This window comes from Dipodomys merriami, unplaced genomic scaffold (genome assembly GCF_024711535.1).
Source record: "Dipodomys merriami isolate MVZ:Mamm:240054 unplaced genomic scaffold, mDipMer1.0.p SCAF_22, whole genome shotgun sequence".
Classification (NCBI taxonomy): domain Eukaryota; kingdom Metazoa; phylum Chordata; class Mammalia; order Rodentia; family Heteromyidae; genus Dipodomys; species Dipodomys merriami.
The window spans coordinates 12617860-12631500 of record NW_027203604.1 but is presented as its reverse complement, the minus strand read 5'-3'; the positions used below and the strand labels follow the sequence as shown (position 1 = coordinate 12631500).

At 45.4% G+C, this 13641-nt stretch overlaps 1 protein-coding gene across 2 annotated transcripts in view; it reads left to right on the top strand.

Annotated features, from left to right (window-relative positions):
* Secisbp2 (SECIS binding protein 2) overlaps positions 1-7102 on the top strand; it is a 37290-nt gene extending 30188 nt beyond the window's left edge. For both annotated transcript variants that reach the window (XM_070033344.1, XM_070033345.1), the window contains 5 exons: positions 934-1096; positions 1679-1899; positions 5655-5809; positions 6152-6341; positions 6979-7102. In XM_070033344.1, the coding sequence (XP_069889445.1) occupies positions 934-1096; positions 1679-1899; positions 5655-5809; positions 6152-6341; positions 6979-7082 (833 nt within the window). In that variant the 3' untranslated portion in view covers positions 7083-7102. The remainder of the gene's footprint in view (positions 1-933; positions 1097-1678; positions 1900-5654; positions 5810-6151; positions 6342-6978) is intronic.
* The last annotated feature ends 6539 nt before the right edge of the window (positions 7103-13641 follow it).

The window sequence follows — 13641 nt, the reverse complement described above, 5'->3', positions numbered from 1 at the left end:
TTTTTTTTTGTCAGTCATGGAGCTTGAACTCAGAACTCAGGGCCTGGGTGCTGTTCCTGAGCAGCTAGCACTCTACCACTTTGAACCCAGCTCCACTTTCAGTTTTCTGGTGGTTAGTTGAAGATTACAGTCTCATAGACTTTCCTGCTTGGGCTGGCTTTGAACTGTGATCCTCAGATCTCAGCCTCCTGAGTAGCTAAGATTACAGGTGTGAACCTCCCATGCCCAGCAAGAATTCCATTTTTTTTGTGTGCTGGTGCTGAGGAGTGTTGTGCCTGAACTTTTTTGCTCAAGGTTAGTGATCTTCTACTTGAACCAGACCTCCACTTGTGGCTTTTTGGTAGTTAGTTGGAGATTAGAGTCTCAGTGACTTTTCTGCTGGGGCTGGCTTCATATCACAGTCCTCAGCTCTCAGCCTCCTGAATAGTGAGGATTACAGGTGTGGACCTCTGGTGCTCAGCTATTTAGGAACTCTTTAATACGGAATGATTTAAAACATTTAAGCAACTGAACTATAACCAAGATATTTAAAACTTCCTGATACTTAGATATTTCAGATCAGATTCCAAAGTTGAAAGTTACATTGGGCTACTGAACTGCATGCTTAAAAATGGTAAAATAGTAACATTTCTGTATATTTTACTATAGTGAAAATGAAAAGTAGACTTGGGGAGGGAGGTTGGTGCATCCAGGAAGACCAGAAAATTGTCTTGACTGTCTAAATGAGCTTTTTCCTTTCGTCCTGAGTCTGTGAGCTGTTCACTGTCTGTGAGCTGCCCTGCGGTATTGTCAGGAGTTGGTGGATGTATGCAGATGGTAGTTGAGTTGGTAAACCTATGCCATGGAGTTGCCTGCACTGCAAGCCCCTCTATGTGCACAGGGACCTGCAGAGGTTCTACAGTGGTTTGCTTTTTTTTTTCTTTTCTTTTGAAGATCCTGTGGTGACAGAAGAAGAATCGGTCTCCTCTTCTCCTGTGGCTGAGGGCAAGTCAGAAGAGCCATCATTTGACACAGAGCTCCAGCGGGACACAGTGGCCTGCCAGCCCATCTGTGATTCCAGCACCCTCCCCAAGATCCACAGCCGGAGATTTCGGGAGTGAGTGGGCACCTATTGGGGGTGGGGATTGGGGTTAGGTTTGGCCTGTTTCCTCCCATACTTACAATGTACAGGACCATAAATCCATGTAGTTCGGCCACATCACGCTTTACTCTTCCCTAATCAATTAATTGTGAGTAGCTATTTCTGCAGGTGTTGGGGGTGGCCTAGTCTTTGGGTCCATCTATACTGCAATTTCTTTCTGGTATCAATGGAAATGGTGCCTTTAGTCCGTGTTTGAGTTGAGGCTTGGCTAATGTAGTAATGATGACTTTTGGGTCTTCTTCCATGTTCCAGTTTCTCTCTAGTTATTGAAGGCTTGTTCTTCCTGCTGTTTCTCAGGTTGGGGAGACACAGGAGAGTGTAAGCCATGAGGGTAGGCATAGTTGGCGGTTGAAGGTGGTAAGGAGATGAATACATACTCTTCACCTTTCTTAGATCCCCAGGAATGCATGGTTCTGGGGAGTGTTAGTGTCAGAATCCATGGCTTCCTGTCTGATGCTGTGTCTCATCCCCCTGGGGTTGGGCAATTTTTAGAGCTGCAGCCAGTGGCCAAGATCTGTTATCTGATATTCCTTCCAGTTACTGCAGCCAGATGCTCAGTAAAGAAGTAGATGCTTGTGTCACAGACCTACTCAAGGAACTTGTCCGTTTCCAAGATCGTATGTACCAGAAGGATCCAGTCAAGGCCAAGACCAAGCGCCGGCTTGTACTGGGGTTGAGGGAAGTTCTTAAACACCTAAAGCTCAGGAAACTGAAATGCATCATAATTTCTCCCAACTGTGAGAAGATACAGTCAAAAGGTAAGAGCAGTAAGGCCATGGGCCCCTGACTGTGGGAGGCTAATAACCCCACACCTGGCCAGTGGTCTGGGCCACACTCCTGCAAGCACTGGCAGCTTATTTTCATTTTGTTCTTTGACTGTCTCCCAGTTGCATTGCCAGAGAGCACTTCATAGGCAGGCAGATGTTGCCTCCATATAAGTTTCCAGCAGCTCACATAGGTCTCCCTCTGGCAGCAGGGAAGGATGCCCAAGCTGCTGCTCTGGCACTATGGAGAGTAGCTGGAGACCTTATTATTTTCTCTTCCTGGTAACTGGGTAGTGAACTCAGCACGGGAGCTTTTAGGCAAGTTCTGTACCACTTGAGCCACATACCCAATCCCTGTAAACATTTGCCAGTTGGACATGATAACCAGTGACTTACAATTATTTTAAAGGTGAAAATTGATGTCATGGCCTTGAACTATGTTATCATGGTAGTAGTATAAGTAGTATCTTACCACCAAATTTAAACTTTAACTTGGAAATTGTTTATGTGGGTGGAGTATTAGGCCTGCTTTACCTGAGCTCAGTTGTAGGATCTTAGCCAGTCAGCCTCCGAGTAAGCATGCTTTGTTTCTTTACAGATAACATTGGCTTGGGGTGGGTATTGTTTGAACAATACAGTCTGGGCTCTGCGGGCTTGTTGGAACTTCAGAACCACCATAGGCTCAGTGATGCCATGCTCCGCTTGGCATGCAGTTCTGTTCTTGGCCATGATTCATTGAGGTGGAAGGCTGCAGAACAGTGGCAGCATGGAAACAGGCTAATGGGTAGAGGCCAAGAAGACCAGGCACAGGCTTCCAAGTCTTCTAGTGGAGTGACACATGGAACAGTGATGCCATATAAAATGCTGTCTGGCAGGGAAGCTCAGGGGGACACAATGCCTAGTCATGAAAGTACAGTTTGCTGGCACATTGCAAAGTCCCTAGTACTGAAGGGGTACAGGTGGTGAGCATCACCCACACTGTGCAGACAGTGAAGGCACAGGGATCCAGACTTACTAGTTAGGTTACAGCCAAGAGGACCATCAAGCTTTCCTGTAAGCCAACCAAGTTCATAAGACTCCAGCCAGCACCAGCCTGGCAGGCAGGCCTTGTGAAGATGCAGGTAGGTCACACACATGACCTTTGTGACTATGGGGTACCTCCATAGACACTGGGCATTGAGAGACATGTCTCTGATGTTAATTATTTCCAAAGAACCCACTCAGTGCCTGGTCCTCTTTCTCCAGCCTGTCCAGGACTGGTACGTTTCTTCCAAGTCCATAACTGAAATTCACCATTCATATATTTCAGGGAGATCTGGGGCCAAGTGGGTAAAATTAAGTGCTTTGGCACCTCAAAGTTAATCCCTAGAGGAATGAGATTGAATTTCCTGGTTTCATAGGGTGACAACAGGCTGTGCCTTTGAGAAGTCCCTTTAGATGGACAGTTTGTAATTAGGTGCCAGATTATATTTCTTGAGTTACAAAAAATGTAGCAAACATCTGTTGTTTTGTAGAGTTGTTACGCATCTTGTAGGGTCAGTACCTGGCATGAAAGTGCAGCTATGGCTCTAGAGTGTATGTCCCACCTCCTTCAGAGGCTGCTGCAGTGCCTCTCCTGGTGTGGGCGTGGCTTCCCCTTCCCTACCCCACACCTTCTTTTTTAAAATTATTAGTAATTTACTGTATTAATATAGAGGTGATGTACATACCACCCTCTTTGGTACTTGTTAGCACTTTTCTATGGTCAGTATCTTCTCTCTTTTTTTTTTTTTTTTGGGTCCTGTCATGGGGCCTGAACTCTGGGCCTGGGTGCTATCCCTCAGCTCTTCAGCTCAAGGCTAGCGCTCTACCACCTGAGCCACAACGCCACTTCCAGTTTTTTTCTTTTTGCTTATGTAGTACTAAGGAATCGAACCCAGGGCCTCAGGCATGCAAGGCAAGCACTCTACCACTGAGCCACCTTCCCAGCCCCAGTATCTTCTCTCTCAAGAACTTCAGATTTTCTGTGAACTGTTAGTTCCATGTTCTTAGTTGATCTTTTTATGTATAGTGAGTAAACCAGTGAGTGAAGAGTTGTAAATATTTTTCTGGTTTGTTATTTACTGTTTCTTAAATTCTCATTTTCTTTTTTTGCCCTGTCTATCAATATTATTTTATATTTTGGCTGTGAGGCTGAGATACAGCCTCACTGTATCTTATTGCCTGGAGCTCAAAATCCTCTTGGCTGTGCCTCCCAGCTGCTGGGATTATAGATGTTTGCCACCATACCTGGCTGTTTATTTACCTTTTTAGGGGGGAGTCCAATTTCATTATTATAAACCTGATGTACGGAGGTATTACATAAGTCAGATTACATAAGAGTAGATTTCTTTTGGACAATGTCACCCTTTCCCTCATTCTCTCCTAGTTTTTCCCTCCTATCCCCACCCATAAGTTGTATAGTTAATTTTCAACAATACCCAGTGAATACCACTGCTGCAATTGTTCACCCATTGTCCCTCCATCTATGTGCCTCCCCTAAGACTCCCCAAAAATGAACAAACAGAACAAAAGAAAGAAAACAAAAGCAAGCAGAAGAAAGAAAACAAAAATAGCAAAAAAGATAAAAACGTACCTCTTGTTTTTATTTACTGTAATTCATTGTTTATTTACTCTTTGCATATTAGTTTTACTTCATTTCTCAACCTTCCCATGCCAGGGTTATTAAGACTTTTTTTTAACTGCTATTTTTTTCCTCTCTGGTTCTTTCCTGTCCCTATGTTTCAGTAGAGTATATTTCAGTCTTACCCAAAGTATGACTCTAAATGGATCTTCCTAGTGTCTCCCAACATCAAAAATTGCTTTTCCTCTTTCAGTTTTCATATACTGAGGTAATTTCTGGCTCTTGTTAATCCCCATCTCTCTTCTTAAATTTCTGTGGCTTAGAAGATAGTCTGTAACCTGACAGTGTTAGTCTATCAGGTGTTCTCATACTTTGTCCCTATTTAATTTCTCAAATCATGTTTGTAGGAAGTCAGTACTTTCAGGTTTAAGGATAATATAGAGATGATCATCCTATTCAAGAGTACAGATGCCTTTGTGTTTAGATACTGTCAGTTTAGTTGGCATATTTAAGGTCTGTATGTCTCTCATGTTTCTTGACTAGTGTATTCCTGCCTATTGCAGTCTTACTTCCTTTGTGAATGGAGTAATTTCTCAGATAGCACATTGTAACTTGCTGTTGGAGAATAGAGAAACGTGCCCACAGCCTTCCTTCATTTACTTCTGTGTTGTGAGCGCTCCTTGGTGCTCCCATTGGCTTTCCACCTCTCCTTTTTCACCCTGGCCTTGGCTGGTATGTCAGTTGAAAGTGGGCCCAAGCATTAGAGGCAGTGAGCCAATGGGAGCATGACCTCTGGGCCACCAGATGAGTGGTTCCACATAGGGTGAGAACCTTGATAGCTCAACCTCTGTTTCCCATCTGCCTATTTAAGGATTTAAGATAGATTAGAGTTACTGCATGTGAGACAATAGACCAATGTCCTGATGTGAAATAAATGTTCATTGATGTTAACTGATGAATGTTTCCATTAGCATAATGTCAGCAGTATATTATCTTTCTTGGAGAACTGTTTCTTTCATGAGGCTGTGACTTGCTTTCTCTCAATGACATTTGTCAGGGCCACTGACTGGGGGAGGGAGAGAGGTGCCTTGCTCACTGTGGAATCAGTATCAGTGCTTTGTGTGATATGTCCTTGTGCTCTGAGCAGGTGGGCTGGATGACACCCTTCACACCATTATCGATTATGCCTGTGAGCAGAACATCCCCTTTGTGTTCGCTCTCAACCGCAAGGCTCTAGGGCGGAGTCTGAACAAAGCAGTTCCTGTCAGTGTTGTGGGGATCTTCAGCTACGATGGAGCCCAGGTGAGTCATTGGTCACTGTCCATGGGAAGAAGGTTGGAGATAACCTGTGTGTGCACCTACTGACAGCACAGAACCTCATGTTGACACTGATAATCAGCTATCATTGAAACAACTTTCTCAAGAAACTTTCCCTGTTACTTACCAGACTCCTAGACTCCCTGGGCAACAGAGAAGTGCCTCAGGCAGGCCTGAGAAGTCAGCCTAGCCCATGGTTTTCTCTGTGCAGCCTACCATGCACACACAAAGCTCCTGCCACCAGCATTGCCCCTGCTTCACCTTGGAGGGTGGTGGTACTGCCTGCAGTCAGCAGATGTCACCTTTGTGCTTTCACTTGTGCTCAAGGACCAGTTTCACAAGATGGTTGAGCTGACGATGGCAGCCCGGCAGGCATACAAGACCATGCTGGAGAACATGCGGCAGGAGCTGGCCGGACAACCTGGGCCTCCGCCTGCAGCTAGCCTGCCCACAGAGAGTCCTGGTTGTGCTGCTGTAGATAGTCATCTGGCTCCCAATGGACAGGAACCACACTACCGTGAGTACTCATGAGTGTCTGCTTTAATGTCCTCTAAGTTATCTATCATTTTTAAATTAGTCTTCTCAGAAGGGTAGTTTGGCACTGATGCTGCCAGACCAGTTGTACGAGGGGTTGGTAGATTCCTCCCAATACAGAGTCTATTAGAGCCCCCAAGGTCAAGGCATGACTGGATGCAAGAGGGTCTGCTATCTAGGCTGGAACAGCTGTAGTGGGGTCCATTGGCCTGAGCCATTGCCTGTGAAGTGTTAATCATCACACTGTAGGAGTTAGAAGGGTTTGTCAGTGACTCTCTCAGACACACATTAAGCCAGTTGTCACCCGAACAGAGATGGCTTAATGGCAGTTGTATCTCAGATCCACTTGGGAGGCTAACTCAGGCCAAGTGATGTTTCTCAAGGCCATTGTTTACCAAGGTATTTTTTTGGGGGGGAGTGAGGGATGGCATTATGGAAGGGGGCAGCAGTGAGTTTGATGCTACTCATTAAGGTATGATCCAGCTTAGCAGATGAGGAAGAGTAAATAGAGCCTGCTGGGGACTGAGCTATTGGTAGCACCTGTAACTCATTGCAGGTTTCTGATGGACTTGTGTGACTTGTCAGTATCTGCTTATCACTTGAGCTATTTCTTGTTTTAGTTGAAATCTGGAGGAAACATCTGGAAGCATACAGTCAGTGTGCCCTGGAGCTAGAAGAATCGCTGGAGACTTCAACCTCTCACTTGATGAACTTGAATTTATAAGAGGAGAGTTCTTTCCTGTGTGTGTATGTGTGTGTGTATTTTGGGCAAAGAGGGTGGAGACTTGGAAAAGACTTTGGGCTTTACCTTCTCAGATCTTCGGTGGCCTAATGTCTTACGAGTTGGAAGTTACTTGGCCTGAGAAGGCACAGGAAGCAATGATTGTAGGGCTCTCAAAGCCACAAATCTCATCAAACCAATACTTAGATACACTGGTAGAAAGCTTTCCCAAGAGTGGTTATTCAACTTGGGCCTTTAAAGCATAATGTGGATCAGGAAAATACAGTCCTGGGCTACCAAGGAAACCTCTCCATTGCAGCAAAGCTGAGCCAAACAAGGGAGTATGCAGGAAGCCGGAGTGTGTACCTGTCTCTTGTCCCCTGTCCTCCTCCTCCTGGAGACACTGGTGTCTAAGCAAATGGACAGCAACGGAAAGGGCCTTTTCTTTAGAGCTCTGCAACTTAATGACATGTTAGAATGAACCTCAGAAGGAAAACAGGTTTGTAACCTGTGACTCTGACATGAATTACTACTTTTAGTCTTTATTTTCCAAAAAAGTGATGTGTATTGAGGTTTCTATATTTGTTTGATAATTTACAAATCTTCTTTAAATGAACATATTCTAAATGTGGTTGCTGTCTTAGAGGCCAGGAGGACAGAGCATTCCTATTTTTTCCCTGCCAGTAAGAGGGCTTATTTATTTTGAATAAAGAGTGATTATTTAATTTTCTTTTAGATCTTAGGCATATCAGTGGTCTGATCCCGATTAGTCCCTTTGGAATGCTAGCCTTTGAACCCACAGGGCTAAGTAAGGGCAGTTGCTGTGCTGGTCTCCAGACCTGCAAGTATTAACTGCCAAAACTCAGTTCCAACCTGCACTTGTATTCTTTTTTGGCTTTGAAGATTCTGTTAATTGAATTCTGTCATGCCCAGCCTTGTCTCTCTGAGAAGTAAGTGGCCTGTGATGAGTGTTAACACAGAGAATGAGGTAGCAATGGCCTGTTTGGGGCAGACTTATGGCCATGGCAGAGCTGGGGTCCGAAGCGCTGCCCACTGTGCCATCTGGAGCTGGTGGTGGCCAGGGTGGCCCACTGTTGAAAACTTTTGAGGTGCTTTCATATGGGAAATGGATGTGGCTGGCTAGATCTGTGGGACGGAGAAGGGGTCTTTCTTCTGTCCTACACAATAAGCTGTGGCAGTAGGTGGCAAGTTGATTGTATTAAGTTTGAAAATAGATTACTTAAGAATAAAAGCCAGAAAATCAATGAGTAGGAAAAAAAAAATCTAAATGGCCTGTCACCTTCACTCACATTCACCAGCTAGAAGTTTTTAAATTGGTAAGTCAACAGTTTTAAAAATCTCTACCTTAGATGAAGGCTACCTGCTTAGAGGTACTCCTGGAGGACTCTAGGTCTGTGGAGTTGTTTTTCTTATCTAGACTCATGTTTTAAACAGAGTACTTGTGAGTGGTTTTAGGGCTTCTGACTCATCTTCCGGAGAGTTCTTTCTCATTTGAACTCCCCAGGTTCTTGTCTGTGGGGTCCTTAGTGTCATCACTTTAGTGGCTGTAGGTGCCATCCAGCTGGCACCAGGGGGCACACATCACCAGTGCTACAAGTACAGGCACTGAATTCAACAAACACAACTCTGGCTTCAACAGTACAAGGAAACACAGATTGTCCTCATAACCACATTTCCCTCACAGAACACTTCATCCTAACTAACCTGAAGCATAAAATTGTTTTCTTGAGCCATGAGCATACATGCTCTGACTAAATCCAGACTGCACTGAGGAAAGGAGCCCAAAGCAGTTAATTCAACAATTTGTTGTATCTGGAACTACACTGTAAATGTGGATCACAGTGAAAGTTGACAAAAATTTTACAGTTCACATTAGATTAACATGCCATGGCCAGATGGGTTAACAGGTGGCCAGGCACTATCTGGTCCTCTTGGCTCTCTGTGGGGAAGGTGACCTGGCAACCTAGAACTCAGGCAGAGAATGATCATTCATGCTGGATCCAGAAATTGACTGGCTGGGACATGTATGCTGATATTACAACAGGCAGTTTGCAGACTCATCCTGCCCCAGAAAATAGGGACGTGGAGTAGGCTGTAGTTACATAACTACATGCAACTTCTCCCTGCATCACACATAGAGGGTGGCTTTGTTCATAACAGAGGTTTTGGTTTAATGCTAACTGAAAACTTCCTCACAGTCAAGAACAGATTGAGATTAAAGACCAGGCAGCTCTAGAGCCAAACCTTCCAAAGTTCACACACAGTGATGGTCTTCAGTAAAGAGGAGAAAACTCATCATTCGGATCTTGTCAGAAAAATTTAATATGCACCAGGAGATTTGCATAATTGAGCTGTTTGGCTTTTCCACTTGTAGTGCCTGGTGCCTTGTTGCAAAATTGGAGCACATGGTACTTTTGCAAATACCACTTGGTACAGCCCCCCACCCATTGCCTGCCTCCCCCCACCTCATCCTCACTCAAGGTATAAGGCAAATAGCTTCACCTGGAGTCTTTTTCCTGGCCCAGAATTGGCAGCTAGGCTGAAATGGCTAGCACTTGAGGTCGACAGAGCAGTGGGCTGGACTTGCCTCTGTGAAATCATGTGGGGAGTTAGCACCATCAGCTCTGCTTTCTGTCCTGAGGGAGGAACAAATGTGTGGATGTAAAATGAAGTCTTAGAATTAGATAGGGGTGGCTGCCTGGGGCTGAAGAGCCTTCACTCTGCTGTTCTCACAGGACACTTGCTTTGGTTTGCAGCCTCCTAAACACCTGGTCACTTCTCCCAGACAGACCCTTCTGTCCTGCATTAGCACCTACATTTCAAAGGGGCCTGGTTACACTTCCAGGTTCCAGTGGGGTTCAGTGCATCTACTGCCCAGCGTTTTGGAGGGGCCGGTTAGGGCAAGCAGGTTTGCTGCAGTGGATGTGAGTACTTCCTGAAGAGTGGGTGACTGGCCGGCAGTCAGGGTCAGCTGTAGCTCTGTGTGGGAGCTGTCTTCTGGTTACCTAAGTGTCCTTGCTGCCACTGACATTTTTCTAAAAGAAGTAAAGTGGTTGAATTCCTGGCAAACACAAGGCTTCCTGCTTGGCCCAGTTTCTCCTGTAAACACAACCTGGTATCTGGTATAAGGTCCCCTTGGAGGTCTAAGGATGAAAGCACTCAGGGTGGGATTGTCTTCCAGGCTTTTATTTCCTCATCTTTAAGCACATTGACAGCAGCATCCATCTTCACAGACAAGGAAATGGTACAGTAAAGCTGCAATGGCTTCACATTACCCTGCTGTCTCTTTTGTGGCCCTGAGAGGCACTGGCAGAGACAGCATTGCCTTCACTACTCAGGTGACCTTTCCCAATTTTCAGGTACCCCCTAGTCACTCCAGTGGCGGCCTGGAGGCCCAAGCAGCCAGGGCACTTCACGGGTGTGCAGATGCCTGATGCTCTAGGAGTCTGCAAAAATTTTTTTCTGCCATGTGCATTAAGGGACAGGGGGCCTTTTTTTTCTTTTGAGAATTTAAAAGGTTATAAAGGTGATGTACAGAGGTGTTATAGTTACAGACTCTGGTAATGAGTACATTTCTTATTGTACAATGTCACCTTTTTTCTCACTCCTAGTTTTTCCTACTTGTCTCCACCCACAAGTTCATTTTCAGCGTAGTGTCTAGTGTGTATCACTACTGCATTTGTTCACCCTTTGTCCCTCTTATTTCTGTGCCCACACAGGGGACCTTTTTATGTAAAGAGGAAATTTCTCAAGTACTACATTTAGTTAGTTCAATGGAGAAAATCTAAGATGGAAAAGTTTAAGAGGTAATAAGAAAAAGGCAGAATGGTAGAAGAGCAGCCCAAGCAGCTTCCTTTCTGGAATGAACTCCAGAAAGAGAACAAGAGTGAAATGGAGAGTCATGAGCATACTCCAGAGGGGCTCCTACATTGAATGGGCCTGGCCAGGACATGGAAAGTGCGTTCTGCTGTAAGATCTCAGTACTCAAGAATACAGAAGCCAAGTACTGGTGGCTCACATGTAATCCTAGCTCTTCAGGAGGCTGATACCTGGGGCAAGCAAGTCCATGAGATCTAGGCTGCCAGCAAAAAGCTGGAAATGGAGGTATAGTTCATGTGGTGCTTAGCAGGGAGGAGGGGAGTGAAGAAAGGGGTAGCACTCAGGGCCCTGAGTTCTAAGCCCTAGTAATCAGAACATTTCTTATTGTACAATGTTACCTCTTTTCTGATGATCATAGGAACTCAGAGAAAATGCCACAAGCAAAGACAAGGTAATGACCCTTACATGCTACAGGGAGGTTATTCCCAGTCCAGTTTTCATACCCTGCCAAACTCAAAGGACATGGTTCTCAATACCTTTGTGCCCTTTCAGAGGTGTGTAAGAAGGCACACCCCACAAAACAGCAAATCAAAAAGCACACTTGGGAAAAGAGGCGCTTCAATAGATAAACCTACCTCCAGTCTCGAAGTCAAAGGTAAGCTAGGGAGGCCATGACATGCTGTGTCTACAGTGATAGTGATTGGACAGCTGCAGAACTGCAGTTACCGATTGAACAACTGGCTTTGAGTTCCTGAGAAGCAAGCAACTGTAAATGAACAGTGAGAGACCACATGAAGCTTAGTGCGGGTGAGGTGATGTGTGTAGAGTATGTGGTGAGCACACTGTGTGTGTGGCAAGAGCAGTGTGCATGTTTTGGTGTGATGTGTTTCCAGGGTATGGCAAGTACAATACATTGGTTTATGAGGTGATCTGTGCAGTGAGTGGTCTGTCAGGCATGTGGTGTGGTATACATGGTATAATGTGTTTGCTTTGATGTGTGTGCCATGTAGTTTGGTATATGTGATGTCTGTGGTGAATTGTGTGGTATTTGGTGTTTATAACATGGTGAAACAATGCACATGATCATACTTAAGTGACAGGACATAGCAAGCAGTTGCAGACCTAGGGCAGTGATGTAGTGCCATTGTGTAGTAGCTGGGAAGTAGCAGGAAGGTTTGTGGACTGAAGGCTGTTTTAAGAAACACAAATTTATCTGGTAGGTAGTGGGACAGACTTGTATTCTGCTTATCCACTGTCTGTGCTCATCTACGTGTATTTTTTATAACCTCATAACATAAATGGCGTTATGGATTGTATAATGGCCCTTGGCAGGAAAAAATAAGCTCTCCTCTTGTGACAGGCTGATGCCCTTTGCCAGAGCAAGGCAGGCACCGGAGGCAGAGGAGTACTGCGTGCTTTCTTTGTGCCTGGCTATGCCCAACTTCCTAGCCCCAAGCTTAGACCACGAGGTCAGAGGCCATAGCCTTGTTCTTTCAGCTGCCATGCTAGGGCAAATCTACAGTCCCAGAAAGCTACCTGCCCTGGGTACCCTCTGTCGTCACGACCGTTTATACCGTACTCTGTCGTACTCTCCTGCAGTCGCCTCAACAGCATGGGGCATTGCCCTCCAGGTGGACATACTCCAGCCCCTATAGGGAAAGCCTTTCCTGGACTACTGAGTGCAGGGAGATGTGCAGATCCCGCATGGGAGCAGGATCATCTCAACCAGCGTCCAGTCAGCCCTTCCTGGAGGTGAGGGGAATCCCAAGATAAGATTATATCAGAGCCATGAGAACCAGGAAACAGAAAAGTTCATGTACGGATGTGTGTCTGCTGGTCTTGGGGCTTCAACTCGGGGCCTGGATAATGTACCTGAGCTGCTTTTGCTCAGGGCTAGTGTTCTACCACTTGAGCCACACACTACTTCCAGCTGTTTGGGTAGTTTATGGAAGAGTCACAGACTTTCCTGCCCAGGTTGGCTTTGAACAATGATCTTCAGATCTAACCTTTCTGAGTAGCTAGGATTACAGGTGTGAGCCATAGGGCCCAGCCTGTGTCTCTCAAAATCTTCATGGCCTAAGAGTGACTCAGCTGTGCTGATAATCAGACAGCCCCTGGTTACTTAGAGAAAATTATCACAAAAATGGCTGCTTTTAGCCAATCAGCCCAGGTCAAGACTCCACAATCCCTGGACTTGGGGCAACCCATGCTGGGGAAGGAAAAAGATTAGGAAAGGTGCCCAGGGCCACCATACCAGGGACATCATACAGGTAACTAATGGTCTATCCAAGTCAATGTGCCTTTTCATTTATTCAGGTCCTTTCCCGATGTATAGGATTCAAAGTAGAAAAAAAAAGCAAGTCTAACAAAACAGATGTTTCCAACAAAATAACCACAACATGTTGAACATGAGGCTGTGATACAGACACACAAGCCCAGCTTTTTACACTTAGCCATGGAATAAAATCTACTTTTAACTTGTGTTACAGACTGAGTGCATGAAAACCATACTATCCAATTACATCTTTAGTGAAAGTCACAGAAGTCATTTGTTGTTGGTGGTGTTTGTGTCAGTCATGGGGCGGGCTTGAACTCTGGGCCTGAGTGCTGTCACTCAGCTCTTCAGCTCAAAGCTAGCACTCTACCACTCGAGCCAAGCACCACTTCCAGTTTTCTGGGAGTTAACTGGAGATGAGTCTCATGGGGACTTTCCTGCCTAGGC